Source organism: Panthera leo, chromosome F3 (genome assembly GCF_018350215.1).
Source record: "Panthera leo isolate Ple1 chromosome F3, P.leo_Ple1_pat1.1, whole genome shotgun sequence".
NCBI classification, from domain to species: domain Eukaryota; kingdom Metazoa; phylum Chordata; class Mammalia; order Carnivora; family Felidae; genus Panthera; species Panthera leo.
In genome coordinates, this window is record NC_056696.1 from 39,178,345 (window position 1) to 39,200,022 (window position 21,678).

The window sequence follows — 21,678 nt, forward strand, 5'->3', positions numbered from 1 at the left end:
TGTGAGGGGGAAAATTAGACACAGTCCTGCACTCAGTGGTGATAAGAGGTGTAATTTATCATCTAATGATTGTGATGACTGACCCTCACAGAGTGCTTTGTACTGTGCACTTTCACAGGAAAGCCGCGTGACACAGGTTCAGATAAGATGGGAGGAAGGTTCAGTGGAGGAAGTGCAAAGGGAATCACATGGGCATTTGAAGCTGTCCAGATTCCACTTCTAGAAGGAAGTGCCTTCTTTCCAAAGTGAAGGTGCTTGACCAAACTCCTTTGCAGGTTGAGGCAGACACCATTGCTTAAATCCTGCCGGGGTTAGAGGAGCAGTGACAAAGAATTTCTGGATAGAACTTTACCTAAACTCCACCACCTTTTACAGCCTCAACCAGAAGAAATAACGGGACTCCCAAATTACTCATTAGAAATTTCCAGGTTTGCGGTGCCTGGGTGGCTCAGTCAGTTGAGCGTCTGACTCTTGGTTTTGGCTCATGGTGTGTGAGGCCATGAGCTTGTGTGTCGGGCTCTGTGCTGACAGCACAGAGCCCGCTTGGGATTCTCTCTCTCCCTCTCTCTTCCCCTCTCCTGCCCTCTCTCTCTCTCTGTCTCTCAAAAATAAATAAATTAGCATTTATGTATAACAACAACAAAAAGAAATTTTGAGGTTTACTTACAGAATTTTCTCAACTTCCCTGTGATGATTTCTTCTGGAACAAATGAAAATGTTTATGCTGAGTATTTTAAGATGAACAGTCATATAAAATATGCCTCAGTCCATAATATCAGGGCTATCGTCCTGACACAAAGGAAACCCAGGAAGAGATTTTTTGTCACCTTGAGACTGCATGTCGGGTCCATGCAATGCTTGATAGCAGCTCTGCTAGACAAGCTGAGGAATGTGAGGCCCCAGGTGCTCCTTGATCCCGTGTTCTGGCATTTTCCTACTGAACTCAGCTCATGGTAAATAAGGTGCATTTATTGCAACAGAGGAGGAAGAAAAAGACTAGACTTAGTTAGCTTTTTTTTTTTTAATGTTTGTTTACTTTTTGAGAGAGAGAGCACAAGCAGTGGAAGGGCAGAGAGGGAAGGAGACACAGAATCTGAAGCAGGCTCCAGCACAATGCGGGGCTCGAACCCATGAACCACGAGATCATGACCTGAGCTGAAGTCGGCCACTTAACTGACTGAGCCACCCAGGCCCCCCAAGATTAGACTTAGTTTTAAGAAACAGTTCCAGGGAACTGCTTCTTGGAGCTTGAAGAGAGAGAAGAAAAGTTAGATAAAACAGCGCCACTTTTCTCCTAAGTCCCATGACTAGTGTACTGCCTAGCACATTATGTTTGCTACATAAATGTCTGCACAATTGAGTCCCTTCATGGTTCACTGAGAACTAGAGGAACTGAAATAATCCCACTGCAGACAGCAGCCCCGGGCTCCACTACCTAGTATTAAAATGAGGATTTGGTGATTCACACCAAATTTCTTGCTTAAACCTAAGGTCAGCTGTTAAGCTTTCATTATATCTTTTAATCAGTCATCTATGTAAGCATATATTAAAAATCTTGTTAAGCAAAAAGGAAATAACGATTATCAGTAGTATTACTAATAATATTATTAGTATTATCAGATCGATTCTATACTTTTATCCTTTTAAAACTATGACAAAAATTCATTTCTATTCAGTGTTTTAAAAGTACATGCACATAGGGCGCCTGGGCGCCTCAGTTGTTTGAGTGACCGACTCCTGATTTTGGTTCAGGTCGAGGGGATAGAGCCCTGCGTCGGGCTGTGCGCTGAGCCTGGAGCCCAAGGTTCTCTCTGTCTCTCTGTCTCTCTTTCTCTCCCTCTCTTCTCTTCCCTCCCCCTCTACCCCTCTTCCTACTTACATTCTCTTTTTCTAAAATAAAAGAAATACATGCACATAAGACATATCTGTGTGTACATAATACTTGTGTGTGTGTGTGTGTGTGTGTGTGTATTAACAATAGAATAGTTTAAGGTGGGATTGCTTTTCGTATTTGCATATTGTAACTAATTAACAGCCACTGTAATATCATCCCAAGGGAAAGGTCCACTGGCAACTTCTTCATTATCTTCTATCATTGTGTCATATTAAAATGACAGGCATCTTACAGTGTATATAAGTCATCAAAAATTTCGGCTGTTAGAACTAAAAAACTAAAAGCAATTTAGCTAAAACTGTTTCTACCTTCATGATGATTGAAATTTATCCATAGGGGACATCAGCTTATAGTATTTCTTCAATATCTGCCTTGAATTTAATGGCACGAAGATTACATGTAAGAGAGCAATAAATTAATTTTACTAAGTACATAAAAGACAAGGCCAGCTGCTCCTGAAATGGGCACAAACTCTGCCCTCAACAATGAAAACATAATTATGTGTGTAATAAAATGTAAGGAAGTTGCAGATGTGTGTGCTGTTTCAGGAATAAATCACCTATCCTCCTTCAGAGCCGTGCAATTTGATAAATTATCCTTGAAGGAAATGTTATTGGAGCTCCCATTTAATAAGCATGTTTGAGCTTTCAAATTAGCATGTAAATAAATGTATAGCTGGAAAGTTGTTGGTATGCCGATTGATTTCCTGAAGTTCGTCTAACTATAGAATCTTGTGGAACAATTTCAGTTTCTATCGGTTTAGTGTACTGTGTCTTGAAGTGTAAAGTTCTAGGAGTTGAACTTATTATCACATCCCTGTTAGAACTGCACATATATCAGGGCGCCTGGGTGGCTCAGTTGGTTAAGCGTCAGACTCTTGGTTTGGGCTCAGGTCATGATCTCACGGTTCATGAGTTCGAGCCCCGTGTCAGGCTCTGTGCTGACGGCTCAGAGCCTGAAGCCTGCTTGGGATTCTGTCTCCCTCTCTCTCTCTGCCTCTCCCCTGCTCTCTCTCTTTCTCTCTCAAAAATAAACAAATAAACATTAAAAAAAAACTGAAAAAAAAAAAAAAGAACTGCACATATATCAACTTTTAATTAACCTGTCTTTTAAAAAAATGATTTTAGGTTCTTGTTACGATGTACTACATTTTCAAGTAGGAGGTTCTCCTATTTGAACCTATTGCATACTTGTTGGAACTATATACATATCGACACTCAGTTAACTTTATCCTAATAATGAGAAAAGTTAATTCATAGTGACAGATTTGTGGTTTATTTTAGTGCACCTTCCTCGCTTAAGGCTTAACTGGTGATTTTGATTAACATGTGCTCTGTACATAGTATGCTACTCAGCTGCAGCGCATTCAACAATTGATGCCGAGCTTGAATTGGTAGTATTACCCCAGGTACTCTCATTTCCTGGTGGTCCCAGAAGTGGGGGGCACCTTATTATCATCTACCTTCACTGCATTATTTAACGTTCAGGGCCCTAAGGGATGGAGTTCTCATAAGACCTGCCTAAGACGCTTTGTTTGTACGTGGCCATGTCGGCCCAGATCTCTGCCTATCTTGTCCCAGTTTTCTTTGGCCTTCGCGACCCTACAGGACCTTCCCGCTGTCATTCCCTCTCCTGTCCCATATGTCTCTGTAGGATTTATATTATTATTATCTGGGGTAGTTAGACGATGTGTATAAGTTTTGAAGAATTTAAGGCTCAGGCACCACTTTTAAGTAAAGCGAAACTTCCCCGGAGTAGAAAGTTCCCTTGTAAGAGAACTGGCAAAATGATAGTTGAGACATGCCTTTGGGTGCTACACAGATCCTCACAGAGTGCTCCACTGTGTTCTTCTGCTTGTCCTCTCTGCTTCCAGCTCACGGTTCAGGTTGCCTCTGTACTGGCCTTTGCCTTCACACATTCTCAGAAACCAAAGAGTTCTTAGAACACTTGATGTTTAAATGTAGCAGACAGGTGCCAGCACATGGACAGAGCTGGTAGGACAGTGCTGTGCCTGATACGACAGCATACCTAGAACACACATTAACTGTGGCTTTTTCATGCATAGTTGACTCTTTATAAACTGATTGACACCTTTGGGGGTCATCTTTCCACTGACTCATAATTTTTCCCACTCTTGAAAAAGGTTTCTGTACACCCAGTATTCTCTAGTTAAAGCTGAAAATTCAACTCATCATATTTACACAATAAAAAAAAAAATCCATTCTGCCTTGTTTTTAATTGCAAATTCTACTCTAGGGACTCGTTCTCCTGCTTAGGAGGCAGCCCTGTGCCTTCTCCTGGAGAAGCAAGTGCAGTCAATTATGGTAATGAAATGTCAATAAATATAAAAATTTAATACAGTCTGCTCCGGGTGAGTGGCAGATGAGGACTTGCCTCCCAGACAAATTTGCTGCTGCTGCAAATATTAAATGCACCTAAAAGAGTATCTGGTTGCCTGAGAGCTCTCCAGTACAAAAAGGATGGCGGTATCAGGTACCAACTGGGCTTTCCCATTATGCTATAATTGCAGCAGCAAAGCCAGTACCATCATTGACAGCCATCCCAACATCTTAACTTATTATTCTAAGCTGAACTTTTTATGTCCCCATGAATAATCTAAGATTGGTGCATTACAGCACCTTTTTTTTTTAATGAAGAAGAAAATAAGCCTTTTTTGTTTTGTTTTCCAAATCAAGAAATTCTTTTTTCTTTTCAAATGTTTATTATTTTTGAGAGAGAGAGGAAGAGAGAGAATCCTAAGCAAGCTCTGCTCTGTCAGCGCAGAGCCCAATGTGGGGCTTGAACTCGAGAACCCGTGCGATCATGACTTGAGCCAAGAGCAAGAGTCAGATGCTCAACCGACTGAGCCACCCAGGCACCCCAAGCAGTTATTTTTCTTAATACAATCATTGCCGTCTTTAGAGAAAAATGTATTAATAATCATATGAAAAGAGTTGTTGCTTTGTAGGAAGCAACAAGCTTAAGAATAATCTAAATGTGATTCTTTCATCATCCACAAGCATGCATTCTTGAACAATGACTACTTTAAAATATAGTCTCTTAATAAAATAAAAATAGAAACCTATCTCTGCCTTCACTTTCCTCATGCACTGGTTAATATCATTACGTGCTCACAGAATGCTATTCTGGATTCACTTTGTATGGATCGTACATTTTTCTTTAAACTTACTTGTGAGAGTTAAAAATTTTAGCCTACTTGGTAATGTCGTGTCACAATAGAAAAAAGACGAAGGTATATACCTGTAAAATTTAGGTAGGCAAAAAATCTGTTCCCTACAAAACTTATCAAAGTGATTAGGTTTTTTTCAGAGTAATTATGATACATTTCAAAATAATAGCATGTGTCCAACTATTTTCACAGGTAATGTCTCCTCTGTTGTAAATCTATAGTGGAATCTGATTTTACCCACAATTCTTAAAAGTTTCAATTAAAATACATGTTTCTGATTCTGATAGTCACTAAAACTGTCATTCTGTGTTGCAGGTGGACTATTCCATAATAGCATCACAAGCCGGGGCCACCCTCAACAATCTCATGAGTCACGCACAGGAGTTAGTGGCAAAGCTTCGCTCTCTACAGTTTGATCAACGCGAGTTTGTGTGTCTGAAATTCTTGGTGCTCTTTAGTTTAGGTAAGGAATCCTTTCTCATACTACATACAGCCAAATGTTACTATATGATGCCAGTCTCGGAGTGTCTTGAAGTCAATGCATGTTTTTGTTCTACCAAGGTAATGCCCTTCTTTTCAAATCACAGAATCTTCAAGCGTGAATATATTTTTATGTATATCCTTCTGCATGATTCATAGCTTGTTAGTAGGTGGGTTAGGGGTGGAAAAGGAGTTATTAGACTGGAGTCCTGAATTTTCTTTCATAATGGACATAATGAGTAAGCAGCAGTTATATAAAACTGTGTCAGAAGGTTGAATGGAGATTGCTTAGGAAGGACGTATGGTATCGAATTGGAGCCATCCTTCTGCTATTGATGATTTCTATGTGCCTTTTGTTGCAGCTTGCAAGCTACTGCTGTTTTTACTGTAAATGATGGATAGTAATTAAAAGCCTGTTTCTTAAATCTCTATCAGGATTAACCAGAGAATGTTTATAACCAGATGCATCACTATGCAAGTATAAAAGATGATGGTTGTCAAGGGGAAAGGATGCTTCTTTAGGAAAGCTTTGGAGAAGAAAGATAACTAAGCAAGACAGATTGGCTAAATCAAGGTTCTCAGTGAGTCAGTTGAGAAAAATCACCACTGCTTGGAATAAAAAAAGGATTAAGGAGATGGATTTTTATTGACTTCAAAGGAACAGATTTTTCTGCCTGTCCCATACTAGATTTCTGTATTTTGTTGGCTTAATAAAGCCAACTTAAATAAACTTTTTGCCAAGTCCATTTATTACTTATTGGCAGACAGCTGAGGGAGGCAACTTCCCCCGAGTGAAAACACTGCAGAAATCAGATTTACCAACATATGTTTTTTCTTTAGTCTTCAGTTATAAGATAGTTGTGAATTCATAGCCGAAGAAATAAAACAATAAAACAAACTGCGAAGTAAAACAGATGTGTCTACTCTCCAAATTTGGTACTTTCATTTTAAAATTCTTCGTGACAGCACTGCACAACTGTTGCTAATAAAGGGATAGTTTGAAGTAATAGAACCAGAGTTAATTTTTCACATGTAGTCAACATTTAAAATAAAAAGAACGTTTTCATATTTTGGAAAATGTGATAAATATAGCAAAGAGAAATGTTACTGAAAATTTAAAAAGACAACAGAATTTCATAGATGTGGTGTTCAAAGGTTTGCAACGCCGGGACTGGATCCTGTGTGGTTTCTGTATTAACCACTATAAATAGGAAAGTTCTACTCAAGTAAGTCTACATCTTTTACCCATGAACAGTGTTTAGAAAATCAAGAGGAAGATCGCACAGGCCTACATGCTGTAATCTCACAAATCATTCTGGTTTATGGCAAGATCTTCGTCTTTTCGACTAGCGCCTTTTGATCAGTAATTAAATGGAAAACGTGGTAATGTATGTGTAAGAAATCTTACAGCATCTTAGGGACAAAATATTTAAAGAGAGTCCTGTCACTTCAATCGTATTTTAAATTAGGTGAATAACTGCATTGCATTTGAAGATGGAGAGATTAACCATGAACCGTGTTTCGTTTTCCTCCCTTTTAGTCTTTCCTTCATCGTTTTTCAAAATTCTTATGTTCTCTGCCAGTACAATGGAAGTAGGGGGTGGGATGGTGGTCCTGTAGTGCTTGTAACCTCTGAACCTTACAAATTACCATCCTGAACCATTGGGCCCTATATTTACCAGAACCTCAGCCACACACTCTCTTATTTGATTGTGTTCAAGAGCTAGTAGGAGATCAGTGTGGCCTGAGGGAAGCCTCAGTTATGGCCAGAGTGGTGGGCAAGAGCCCAGTCATGGAATGTCTTAAGGCATTCAACAAATGTGTACTGAACCTAGACACCACTGAATAACGAGCTCAGTGTCTCTTAAAACTACACCTGTTTGTTGCTTAAGGGGAAAAAAGGAAAGCATGGCTTTCATGTCAGAGGTACATAGAGTTTTGGCTTAGAGTTTATTTTTGAAGAAGCAAGAAACAGTAACTGGCAATAAAGTGCAGGTAGTTTCCAATTTGCACATGGAAAACATTTTCCTCCAGAGAAACAATAAATAAGCTTTTTTTGGCAGTTTTATTGAGGTATGGGGACAGTTAACCTTTAGGTACCTGGACTAACCCCGAACACCTGTTACTCCTGTAATGGGAATGAAATCCTAGCAGAGCCACCTTTCAAAGGCACAGCAGTGTCCAGAGTCAGTACCTGCTATCTCAAACCCTCATGAACCTTGCAAGCCCCAGCCCACCCCAGCCCACCCCAGCCCCATCAAGTCTGAAAACGGATGTTTTGATCCCAGCCCAGCCTTGAGCCTCTCTGATCCTGGAGGAAAATGAGGACTTTGTGGACTGATCAGTGGTCAAGTGCGGCGCTGAAAGAGGATTATAGTAGTATTCTCTTGGGAGATGAAACAGTGTTTCCCACCTAGATTTGGTGAGGGCAAGTAGGACGTGAGCCCAAGTAGGCACAACATTTTAAGCCAGAAGATTGGCTGATGCAAAAGTGTGAAGGCAAGTGAGAGCAAGATGAGTTCAAGAGCTAGTAGGACATCAGTATGGCTTGAGAGAAGCCTCAGTTATGGCCAGAGTGGTGGGCAAGAGCCCAGTCATGGAAAGTCTTAAGGCATTCAACAAATGTGTACTGAGTATTACTATGTTTCTGGTGTTAAGATAGGCATTGGGGATGCAGTGGTTAACAAAAAGAGGTGCCATGGTCTTCATTCTCTGGGCATTTAGAAAGTATAGCCAAATTCTTTAAAAAAGGAGTTAGGTGGGTAATGTAAGTTGATTTGCTTTTCTGGAAGTGATACGGAAAGTGGACTGGAGAGGAACAAGGATGGAAAGTATATTTGGGGTTGGTTTTAACAGTCCATAGGATGCAAACCATGGGATAATGACAGTTAGGAGGAAGAAGTCCCACATGAGTCCCAGGTTTCAGGGTGCTTGAACCAGAATAGAAGACTCTAGAGGACGGGGTGCCTGGGTGGCTCAGTTGGTTAAGCATCCGACTTTGGCTCAGGTAATGATCTCATGGCTCATGAGTTTGAGCCCCATGTTGGGCTCTGTGCTGACAGCTCAGAGCCTGGAGCCTGCTTCAGATTCTGTGTCTCCCTTTCTCTCTCCCCCTCCCCTGCTCACCCTCTGCCTCTCTCTCTTCCTCAAAAATAAATAATCATTAAAAAAAATTTTGTAAAAGAAAAATCTAGAGGAGCAATAGTCGCTTAGTTGAGCCAAATCAAGTTCCAGTAGCAACCATCCTCCTCCCAAAAGTCATTCTTCACTAAAGCTGATTCCTGATTCTACAAGAAGCTAATGACAGGACTAAACTTAAAAGTATAGTTGGCTAAAAATTCTCCATTCTGCTGCCTAATTTTTTTCTCTTCCTCAAGTTATATCCAGGAGCAGATATCAATTGGTTAAGCTGATTGAATAAAAGTAAAAGTAAAAAATGCCCTTTCTCTCAGGATATTTTTGTGTATATAATGTAGTAGACTCTGGGAGTCCAGTCTGCTAGTTAGTTGTAATGTTTTCTTAAAACACTGTTAAATATATCTTCCTCCATGAGGTAACATAATTTGAACCCATTGATAATTTGGCAGAAAAGGAGATATTCTAAGTTGGCCATTTACAACTGATGACTCAAGAGAAGATAAAATAACATTTTTGAAGTTTATATATCGGTTTGTAGTCCCACCTTCTAAAAGGGAATGAAAGTGACCGATGAAAGGGAATTTTCTGTCTTTCACCAACAATGCAGAAGTAAATCTCGTAGAAGATGTGTGTGGAATCATGACCCTCAAATAACGTCATTACTGCATGCATTCCGAAGACATGAATTCCCACAAACTTGATCTCCTGAAAACAAAGGCAGAACTGGGAAGCTGACCTGGTTTTTAACTACAGCATCCTGAATGGTGTCATTATATGTCCAAGCCCATCAGGAATATTAGTAGTATGGGTTAAGTGCTCAAAGGAACGAGTAACCAGAATGTGCCAACTAAGAGGTTACTCTCTGGTCTTTGGATTTTCTTAGCCTCGAGACTCAATGGTTAGATGCCGCTGGACTCTTGTTACCTCCCAGGTGGCTAGAGAAAGTACTAGAGGCCTATTGCCTCTTATCTTCCCTAATAAATGCCCTTGATTTGTTGTCAATTATTCTCTTCTCTGGCTAGCCAGTATTTCTCAAAGCACTCTTTTATATTCAGCTGAGTTAAAGAGATTGTTATTCTCTTTGAAGGGATTTTCCCAGCCTAAAACATAGCTAATATCTACCCCAAGTGTAGGCTAAGTGCACTGAAATGGTGGAAGATTCTGCTCTGCCCTGCAGTGTTTCTGTGCAGACATGCTCTAGACTGGGTCTCACTTGAGGTTAGAAATTGTCCTTTACTTTTTCTCGGTATCCCCGGTTTTTAGCACATTGCCTGGTACACAGTAGAGACTTAACAAAATGTTACTGATGAAATAGATGCATAAATGGATTTCCTTAATTTTAAATTGAAAACAAAGCCTTTACCAAAGTGGGTTGTACCATGTAGTAGGAGGTAGTTTAGCTAAAAGTCATACCTCAGGTGCAGGTTGGTTTTCTGAGACTAGTTTTTTCAGAGAACTCTCTAACTGACACCTCAAAATTAAGTTATTTCTATTACCAGTTTGCATTCTCCCAGTGTATGAGGGGAAATGTTCATTTATTAGCTCCTTGGGAAAGCAAGTTTGCAGAAAATCTAAAAAGAACAGTAATGACTAAAACCAGGTGATAAATGCATGTCTGTTCCAAGCAAATGCAAAATCATAGGCTTTCAGCCCATGTTAACTAACAGTAGTTGAGGAATGTTGTACAACTCCTTGACATTGATGGAATCTTGTCTACAACTTGAATGGATGGACAAAGTCATATTCTTTGTTCATCATGGTAGCTCTTTGCTTCACACCAAATTTCTAAATTTTGAATGAGGCATTGATTATACCACCCCACATCCCAGGCAAGAGTCATCCGCATGGAGGCATTTGCCCCAGGGAAGATGCATTGTGGTTGCCTTGGGGGAGGCTCAACAGGGAAAGCTACTGCCCATCAGATGCCCTTCACGAAACTGCCGCCTGAGCCTTCTTGGTAAGAAGTGCTGAACGTGCTTAATTCAAGAACAAAGCTGGCTGCAGGGCTGTTTGCCTCATCTCCAGGTTTGGTTCAGGCATTCTCTAGTGTCAGATCACAAATCCTTTACTTTATTCTTTTTTTTTTTTAATGTTTATTTTTGAAAGAGAGCACACGCACATGGGAGTGAGGAAGGGGCAGAGGATCCCAAGCAGGCTCCGTGCTGACAGCAGAGAGCCCAATGTGGGGCTCAAACTCATGAACCATAAAGATTGTGACCTGAGCTTCATGAAGTTGGACGCTTAACTGACTGAGCCACCCAGGCGCCCCAACTCCTTTACTTTAGAAGAGTTAAACGTATTACCTCTAATGTAAATTACCATCCAAGCTGTTGGTGAAATGTCTGAGACTTAAACTAAACAAAGAGTGCTCTACGGTTGTTCTAGTATTTTTAGTGAAGCAAAGACCTCTTATCTATCAGGTTAATAAACTAGAATGTCCATGAACACAGGAAGTATATTTGTTTTGCTCCTAGCATACCACTTGACATAATATAGGTTTTTAATAAATATTTATTGCATTCATGAATGAAAGAAGGCTTTACCTTCCAACTTCTAAGTTAAAAAAAACAACAAACAAGTAATGGAAACTAGAAAAATTAGCAAGAACAATAATAAAAATGCAGGCACAAAATTTTAAGAGAGAGGCTAGAAAATAGATCCTATGGATAAATATTAGAGAATGTGACATATTTTTTTAGTTTAGAAAGTAAAGCTATAAGTCTTCACATTATGAAAGGGGTTTTTATAAGGAAATTAGAGACTAAACAGAGTCTTCCTTTGTGAATAAAATAATGAATGGAATTAAGTACTGATGATCAGTATTTCGGTTCTGTTTGAAACTGAGACACTGAGAGTGTCTGATACCAAAATGAGCCAGAGAAGGAAGTGGCAGGAGTGCTTTTCTTTGGTAGTGTTAATAATAAAACATCTTCAGGTGGGAAATCACTCAGTTTCTCTCTTACAGAAGGAAGGGACCTAAGACATCGTCTCCCTCCCATTTTGGAGTTGTAAAAACTAGGTGATTTATTCAACATTATAGGACCAGAGCCAGGTCTAGAACTAACAACCCCAAATGCTAGGCTGTGTTTTCTCTGCAACGGCACAGTATCTTCTTCACAGTCATTTGAACTCATCAACCAATATTTTGAAAATACTACATACATACTAAGGCGCCATCTATATAGACAAAATAGAAAATTCTCTAAGGAATATAGACCAAAAAGAAAACCAAACTCTCATGTGTAAACAGGGGACTGTTTTATGTAAATTTCCCATCTTTATTGAATGAAAATGCTAACTAATAATAAAGCTTTTTACTTCCCTTGGCTTCTAAATATATCATAGGTTGTTTTTTGTTTGTTTGTTTCATGATGAGGTGAGCTCTGGGTTTCAGCTTCAGGAAGCTTGTAGAAAGCACTTGCCTCATAACCTTGGTACCTCCCTCACCAAAGAATTCCTTCTTATAGTTACTGTTGCCTAGAGGTTTAGCATTTTCTCTGGATTATTTACTGAACTTTAGGAAAGCTAAATGATCATAAGCCTTCATTGCTTGTTTGTCTCTCTTCTTATCTACTTGAGCTCGCTCCTTGTAATGTTAAAAGGAGAAAATGAACAAAAGTAACTTGGTGATCATACTCTTTCCCTTTGGTGGTCGTCAGCATCAAAAACCCTCAGATAGAAAAGAGAGGAGCCAAACGTGTCTTTAAAGTTCAGGAGATGAAGCTCCTTGGTGGGGAGAATTGGTAAATTCTACCTTCAGGTAGAACCTTCCACTCTGCTGAAGGGGCCCGCCATAACTCTGTTTGTGCATTATGATGTTGACATTGTTAATAGTAAATAAAATTGCACTGCGTTTACGAGCTGGAAAGTGTGGATGAGTTCAGTCTTTTAGGTGGGAAAATTTAATTTCAGCAATTAGCTTTCCAGTAGGCTTAGTTTTTGATGTAATAGGTATTTTTTTCTTTATTTGAATTATGTGTAGTAATTCTGCTTTACTATTTAAATAAAGATCTATCCTTTGTTTTCCTTTCCTAAGAATATCATTTCTCCTCCTGATTTTCAATATCAGAACCCAGCCAAGATGCACTGTCCAAGCTCCCTGCAAAGCAGTTGGTCAAGCAAAAATGCCAACAGGGAGACAGGTTTCATGTGACCCAAGCTCAAGTCAGCATCTCTGTGCAGAGCTTAAGACTTGATCACAAGCAATCACATAATGGGAACTCTCTCATCACTGTGAAGACTGGCATATATATACACTTCATTTGAAAAATGAAGGCTTTATAAATGGGCAAAGAATTGCAGAGCAACTAGTGATCTCACATCTCACTTGATAAGAGACTATAAGGACCTGTATGAATATTAAACGTGGAGTCATTAAGAGACTTGTAGAGGCTTCTGTGTTAACATAGCCCAGAAAGCATGGCGGTTCAGTCAGGGCCCCTGAAGGGAAGACTCCTTGCTGTATTGCTCAGTAAGAAAGACTATTACGAAGCGACCACCAAGGTTGGTCTGTCCTGTCCTGTCCTGTGCTGAGAAAAGACTTCACCATGCATACTCCCCTCATGCCACCTGCTTGGTTGTTGGCTCCCCTTGGGCAGCATAGCCTAATCGTGCAGAGGAGGGTGAAAACTGGTTGATTAAATTGCAGTCCCACCTGTGAACCCAAGTCCGGATGGGTAGCATGGCTTTGCAGTGTAAATCGTGACGATGCTTTTCAAAATCCCACCTCCTGTGCAGAGGAAATAGTTTTGCAGGGTCACCTGATGATTGGCCAGTTGTGGAGTGGTCTTGAGAAAGAAAAGTTGCTCTGGCCTGGGCTGTGTCAGGATTCCTGCACCTGCCTTTCCTGAGCTCCAGACCCCTAGAGGGTGTGTGCATGGGGGCACAGTTGGTGTCCGGAGCTCCCTCAGCACTTCCAGAGTCACCTGCAAATGTCCTGGAGTACACTGTTGGAGAAGGAAATGTAAGGTGTTACAAAAAGAAAGAGGATACCCCTTCTTTTTTTTGCCCAGCTCTCCAGAGGCCCAGCAGCTTGTTGGGTCTGAGACTTTCTACCATCATAAGTGTCCCTGTTCGCAGAGAGGTTGGGGATAAGGGTGCAATAAGAAAGCACATTTTTTTTTTTTTAATTTTCTTAATGTTAATTTGTTTTTGAGAGAGAGAGAGAGAGAGAGAGAGAGAGAGACAGAGCATGAATGAAGGAGAGGCAGAGAGAGAGGGAGACGTAGAATCCGGGATGAGAGAAGTAGAGAACTTCCATGCTGCTCTGCCATCTTGGCCCCTAATTGGGAGACACAGAATCTGAAGCAGGCTCCAGGCTCTGAGCTGTCAGCACAGAGCCCGACGCACGGTTTGAACTCACGAACTGTGAGATCATGACCTGAGCCAAAATCGGGCGTTTAAGCGACTGATCCACCCAGGAGCCCCAAGAAAGAGCAAAGCAACAGGAACAAAGGGAAACATGAATTTACCTTTCACTTTTTTGCAACATTAAATCCGGTTAACAAAAGAGGTTTCCAAATCCAACAGAGAGATTTGATCACAATGGTTAAACTCTGTGTTTGCAGTGCCTAAAGCAAAATGGACCATTCACTTTATAAATCAGAGAATGAGAGCGCAGGTATAGTTTGCTATAAAGCAAATCTCCAGCTAACCTAGGAAGTGAAATAGGAGTGCCTGGTCCCATTCCTTAGTTGACTGCCTCCCTCCAGAAGTGTCAGAAAAACTTCAGAAGGGTGGAAAAACAGTACAAATTTCTATCTGCGCGTGCCAGCGTATGTCTGTAAATACTCAGTTTTGAAACCAGCACAACAGTCGGCACATCACCAACTTCTGTTTACCTGGTATCTGTGTAAAAGATGGTCTTAACACAGCAGAAAACAGCCTTCCCATTATGTGGTAATAGTCCTTTCTGAGGCTGGTCACAGTATCTGCTTTGTTACAGCCTTCCTCTAAGTATGACCATACACTCCCCTGTGCAAACGCTTCTGTTTGTACATGTACACAGACGTGCATGTGCCACACTCCTACATCCGCTCACACACACACTCGCACTTACTGGCCTGTCTAGCGATGCAGTGTGCATCTCACATCGTCACCCAAGTGCATTGGTTAAATTGTGCCTCCTGAAGTCAGATAAGCAGAGGAGAGATCCCAGGGTTCTTCTTGTAATTAGCATTCAGTCTCTGCTTTTACCTTTTCATATATGATATTCTAATTTAGAAAAACACTCACTAGACACTTGTCAAATAACTATGCATATCTTCATACTAATGCCTCACTGATATATATGCAGCTGAGGGTAATGCTGGCAAATAAGCATTTCCCAAAATTTATGTAATCATTTGAAATTCAGAAAAGATTGATTAGCATTCAAGGGATGCCACCGTTCAATATTTACACCATAGAGATTTGGCAGAAGCAAATGATGGCACATAAAGTTGATGCTTGTCTTAATTAAATGCAGTATAATAGGTGTTGTGTGGATTTTTTTTTTCTTTCAGTGAGCAAAGCAGTTTAGCAATGACCAGATATAATTCATTTTGGAGTTCTAAGTTTGAACTTAATCAATACGTATTTACAGCCATGGAAGAAGTGATTATCATTTGTTATCTACTGGCACGAGAATATAATTGCCTAAATAGCATTTGTTTAGGCATATTTCTGAGTAGCTTATGCTTAAAAAATATTTATTATTTTTTAGTTGTTAATACTAATATTGTCATTTTGCTAACTACTGCTGTTTAGTGAGATGATTTTTCAGAGCTGTATTGGCCTGGCAAACTGGGACTCACCAGCAACGAAAAAGATGTCAACCCTGACTGCTCTGGTCGGTATTTCTCTCCTCTTCAGCGGTAACCCCCCACACTGTTAAAATCTCAGAATGCAGTGGCTGTGCTAGTCCAGACTCCAAAGAGGCTACATGGTTAATGTGGTCAGTGTAGATCTGACATTCTAGTGAACTCCTGGGATGTGGTTTCTAGAATGGAGTCACTCAGTGACTCACTTCTGAGGAATTCATTAAACTTCCTTTTTGTTTTTTTTTTTTAATATTTATTTATTTTTGAGAGATAGAGAGACAGAGCACGAGCAGGGGAGGGGCAGTGACAGAGAGGGACACACAGAATCTGAAGCAGGCTCCAGGCTCCGAGCTGTCAGCACAGAGCCTGACACGGGACTCAAACCCACAAACTGTGAGATCATGACCTGAGCCAAAGTCGGGTGCCCAACTGACTGAGCCACCCAGGTGCCCCAAACCTTCTTTCTAGTTTACTGCTAAGATCCAGTGAGTCCAATCTTGAGTTCTGGCCGTGTTTGGTTAAGAGGGTTAAATTCCAAATAGAACAATTCATGACAGGAACCAAGAACAAATGTGAAGTTTAAAGGTCTTTCGTCAGTGTGAAAGAGTGAATCCCACAATATATGTTGAGTGTCTACTATGTGCAAAGCCAGTGTCCTAGGCAGCATGTGAACTGGCAACCTACAGTCTTTCCAAAGAGAGAAAGTCCTCAATGTGACGCAGAACCGCACTTAGGACCCAGGGGACACTAATGAAAAAGGTGGAATGCATCGAGTGGAAAGTCTAATACACAACACATCATCGCAACACTGCATGATGCATTGACCACAGCTTCTCTTCCATTCCTTTTCCTCTTCCCACTGAACCAATGCATGCTCCACACACACATTAGTCTCGTCTAGCCTATTTTGTCAAAGAAAATACCTTTCTCAGGGCGCCTGGCTGGCTCAGTCAGTAGAGCGTGCGAGTTGATCTCCAGGATGTAAGTTTGAGTTCCATGTTGGAGTAGAGATTACTTAAACATAAAGGAAAAAAAAAAAAAAAACACTTAAAAAAAAAAAAAAAAAGCCTTTCTCAATCCTCGTGTTACACAAATCCGACAGCGATCGGAGGCATGAAAAGAGTTGGGACACCGTGCATGTGGTCACCAAGAGCTCCAGCAGGGAACACCATGCCTAACCCCCCACACCCTCTGCTACCCAGCTTTCTGACAGAAACTTTGGCCTCAGTCCTGAAAGGAAACCAAATCCTAGAATTTTACCATAGAAATGAACCTGCAACATGTCCACCTCTCCCTTCTGGATAAGAAGATTGAGACTCAAGGGGTTAAGTGACTTGTGCATAATCGTGCGGAGTCAGGGCTCACACTGAAATTTTTGGATACTACACACAGGAAAAGAACACAGCCATGGATTTCAGTAATTCTTGAAATACCACTTTTACATTAGTTTCAAAATTAGGTATCTTTTTTTTCTCTTTTTTTTTTTTTGCAGCGGGGGCAAGCATCCTTTTCAACTGAATCTAAAAATGTCATCACTGTGATGCATAAAAATAATTTTCTAGAAGAGTAAAGCATGCGCATTACCTTTTATTGCATCAGGGCTGTGTTACGCATGCTGTGTCTGGGTGCCCTGAACTTTGGAGGAAGACAGCTGGCCCACAGTAGCTCATACTTTGATTCTCCCAGCTTCGCTGGGGGGACACGGAGCTCTGTGCCATGCATAAAGGTCAGTGTGACCTGAGTGACAATGCTGACCTCAACTTGGACAGTTCTGCCTAATCCCTATGGAGCATGGCCACATTCTAGCTGTGTATCATTTTGTCTGCCTTGGTAATAAATAGTCATTGATAGCACACCTGAAATACTCCTTTCTCTCTACTGTTTGGCCTAAGAGAAAATAACTATTATGTCAGTATTACTGTCTACGTAGGACTTCTTTTTCTAAAGTACCGAGTTTTTCTTTTATTTTCACAAATTGTAGTCAAATATATACAACACGAAATATGCCATTTTAGCCATTTTTAAATGGCATGAAGTACATTCGTATTGTTTTGGAAGATCTTTAATCGTCCAGCATTAAAACTCTGCACCCATTAAATAATGACTTTCTGTCTGCCCTATCCCCCCACAACCACCATTCTGATTTACATGCAGAACTTTATTTAGAAAGTATTTTTGCCTGTAATATTAAAAGTTACAGTGATTTTACGGAACATGACTAGATGCACAACGTGGCTAGCGTGCCTAAGGAGTGGCAAGGAGTCTGAGCCCGTGCTCCAAGCCAGGTTTCCTGATTCCAGACTTGTCACTCTGTACTACACAGGAAAGGAAGTCTTAGGGTGTGGGTCTGGAAGAGTAATGTATGAAATAGCAACAGAGGAAAACGGGAGGCGTTCAAAACTAGCTCTCTACTATGGAGGTGGTGTGGTCTAGTGGTAAAGACTGCAGACTTGAGCTCGGTTTTTTCTTTTCTATTTGCATCCTTAGCCAACTTGCATCACCTCAATTTCCCCATTGGTAATATTGAAATCATGATGGTCTACCTAAAGATTGTTGGGAGAGGTTAAATGCAGTAGTTATTGTGGAGAACTTAGCACATCTGACACACGGTATCGATAAATTATTATCATTTAAAGCATCTGTGTTTACATCAGCAAAAGTCATCTAAGTGAAGGTTCCTTATTGGGAAATACCTCTTCTCAGATCTGATCTTCTTGGATCTACAGATTATATGAAAAAGGCCTTCCTCATGTCAGCAATAACTGCTATGTGAATTCAGTACCAAGCCACAGTTTAAAATCTTTGATCTACTAACAAAAGGAGCCATTATGACCTTTGGTATCTTGAGAGATGTCAGAGGAAGCAAACTCAAGTCACTCCCTTTATTTTATCTACTGCAAATCCCAAGATCAAACCAAAGTCAAATAGTAAACAATTAGTCCTCTGTCTAGGCTGGTGAGGCCTTACATAATGATGACCTGACAAAGTGGAGTGACCAGGTGGACACCTGCTCCCTGGAGAATGCTTATGCCAGGAAATTCTTCAACGTTTTTCGTCTGATTTTCTAGAATTGGAAGTGTTTATAGTTAACTTTACCTAAAAAGTTTGAATTTCTTTTCTCAGACTTATACATAGTCTCTAAATCTGATGGGTAAACAAAAATTGACTTCAACCATACAAAACAGAAGATTTCACTTAGAGGAGCCCTACTACGTCTTTTGGAACTAAAGTCCTGGGTAATTTAATCCTTCCAAGGACATTGTTGGAATTTGAGAAATGAAAACTTTTTAGAGCAATGAACTTTATTCTTTACTTAAGACACGTTTGGCAAAATAATATGATGCCTTATTAATAAAAACTAGTAATAGTAATTGTATAATAAAAAGAATATTAGCAGATTCTCCCCTCATATTACTAGCTTCAAGTTCAAGGGACTAAGGGGGTGGAAGAATGAGTGAGGATTGAAACATGAACTTGTGCATGGGTTAAAACGTTTTCACAGTTCAAAGATGTGGAACTTTGAAATCCAGTCTTCTGGGTTCTACCACCTAGAAGCAGAATAACAGGCATGTTGGCAGAATCCCTAGTTAATAACAACGTGCAAGTCTACTAGGATCTTTGCTTCCTTGGCTCTAAAACGTGGACACCAGTGACTATCTTGCAGGTTCTTGTGTCAGATGAGTGCATCATGTCTTGGTTCAAGATAACCTCTGAGAAGTCTGCACAGACAGACTCACACTTCTTCCTCTGAATCCCTGTCGCTTATTACACAGATCTCCACTCTATTTTGTAATTGTTTTGGATGGCCCACAACCAGAGTGCCAGGTCTGTTTTCATTCTATATTCCTAGCACTTAGCATCATGCCTGGAATATAGTTTGTATTAAAAGCAATACTTAAAAATAAGCAAACAAATGTGATACTTGCTTAATTAGTGTGTTCAATTATAATAGCTACCTCTTTGGTTTTCTTAGTATAATAGCTGCCTCTTTTGTCTTCTATGAGCAGAGCACCTTACACATATTGTTTCTAATCCTCACAGCAAATCTTAGACAAGAAGTGAGCTGTTCCTGTTTTACTACTCTTCTTTGAGAACAGAAGTCAAACAACTACAGAAAATCACCCAGCTAGAAACTAATAGAACAGAGACGTAAACACACCTCAGATTCCAAAGTCCAGATTTTTTCCACTACTCACTGCTGCTTTTTTTGGTGAAATGATTGCATCTGTACACCATAAAGCACTATACAAATGCTTGTCATTTATTATCAAGATAACCCCTTCTACATAAAGTAGACCCATTATGAATTTGGAGGAAATCTGATCCTTCTGGATATTTCATGAAAGTCCCTTCTTAATGGTTAGCAATGCCTTCTCACCAACATCCCTCTCAAGGTTGCCAAGAGTGGTTTCATCCAGGGCTGGTTCCTATTTACCAGTTTTAGGAATGGGATTGCAAGTTTTATCACTGCAAAGTCAGAAGCACTGTTGAAATTATAGGGTATTTATCTTTCATGCTGACTCTATGCAGATTTTCTTTTTAATGTGAAGAAGCATCTGGTGCCCAAATTCCTATCTTCTTACAAAGCTTTATTGTGAACAGAAGCTGATAATTTATCAGAGATTCTTAGCCTGGATTATTAACAGATTCTCCCTTTTGTTTAATATGGCTAGCTTCAAACTCAGAGGACTAGACTAAGTAGAGTAAAAGAACAGGAAATGGACATTTAAAAATGAATTCGTGCATGTTTTTAAGTGTTTTAAGAATACCAAAGTAAAAGTTTCAGCATGTAGTCTTTAGTATGTTCTTGATAGTCATGGTCAGGATAGGGTTTTTGTAATGAGCAACTTCTTTTAAAATCATAAAAAAGTTTTTGTTAGTCCTAGCTACAAGAAATTGTAGGGCAAATTGGATAACCACATGTGCTGGCATTTGTCCAGGACAACCCATGTCAAAAAGGATCGGGGTCCCTGAATACTGTAACAGTATCATTTCTAATTGTAACTTCCAGGAACTTCCTCTTTCAAAGAGGTAGTTGCAGAAACTTATCTTAGAAAAGAATAAGGCTTTTTAGTATTAGAAGACACCTTAATTTACCTTTTCTTTGCTCCATATTATGTTTTCCAGATTTCTATTTTGATTCATGTAGCTCTGGAATCCTTAAGGAATCCAGAGCCCAGATCATCATTTTTACTGATCTGTAGTATTTCATTATATAACGAACCCCACAATTATTGCTCCATTCTCCACTTGATGGATATTTGTTATAAGCAATGCTGAGGGAACATGTTTTTCTACATGTCTTCTTACACATATATTTCTGAATAATACTTTTCAATTCTAGAAGTAGCCGAATTGTTCTAAGTGGCTGTGCCAAATTACATTCCTATCCACAGTAATTGAGGGTTCCCAATATCATCATCAATACTATAATTAAATTTCTGTCATTATTCTGATTTAATTTGCATTCTGATTACCAATGAGATTAAGAATTTTTTGTTTCTCTAAAGTACCTATTCATGTCCTTTGCCCATTGGGATGTATGTCTTTCCTTCTTGATTTGAAGCGTTCTCTTCAATAGATAGGTAAATAGATAGGTAGATAGAAAAGATAGAAAAAAAGAAAAGATAATTGGGTTTTTGTTTCACTTACGTATCTTTTCTATCACAGAGGTAGCCACATTCATTAATATTTTACCATTTGTTTTTGCTTTTTGTAGCCTTTTTAAATTGAGATATAATCGACATATTGGATTAGTTTCAAGTGTGCAGCATAAGGATCTGATATGTACATATTGCAAAATGATCACAATAAAAGTCCAGTTAATATCCACATCGTACATAGTTACAATCTTTTTCTTATAATGAGAACTTTTAAGATCTACTCTTTTAAACAACTTTCAAATATTCAATACAGTATTAATAACTATATGTATCATGCTGTACATTGTATTTATTTGTAGCTTCTTTAAGGAATCCTTCCTTATCTATTCTATATATCATAAAAGGAATCCTTTCTTATCTGTTCTATATATCATAAAATATATCCTCCTTTAGCTTTTTCCCAAACATATGAAAACCTTGCTTTTCAAATTTAGGTCTTTAATGTGCCCAGAATTAACTTTGTGTAAAATATGAGGTAGAGATCTAGTTTTTATTTTATTTTGTCTTACTGTC

General features: G+C 39.6%; 1 protein-coding gene across 3 annotated transcripts in view; it reads left to right on the forward strand.

Annotated features, from left to right (window-relative positions):
- NR5A2 (nuclear receptor subfamily 5 group A member 2) overlaps window positions 1-21,678 on the forward strand; it is a 125,297-nt gene that overhangs the window by 66,109 nt on the left and 37,510 nt on the right. For all 3 annotated transcript variants that reach the window (XM_042925702.1, XM_042925701.1, XM_042925704.1), the window contains exon 6: window positions 5,400-5,547. In XM_042925702.1, the coding sequence (XP_042781636.1) occupies window positions 5,400-5,547 (148 nt within the window). The remainder of the gene's footprint in view (window positions 1-5,399; window positions 5,548-21,678) is intronic.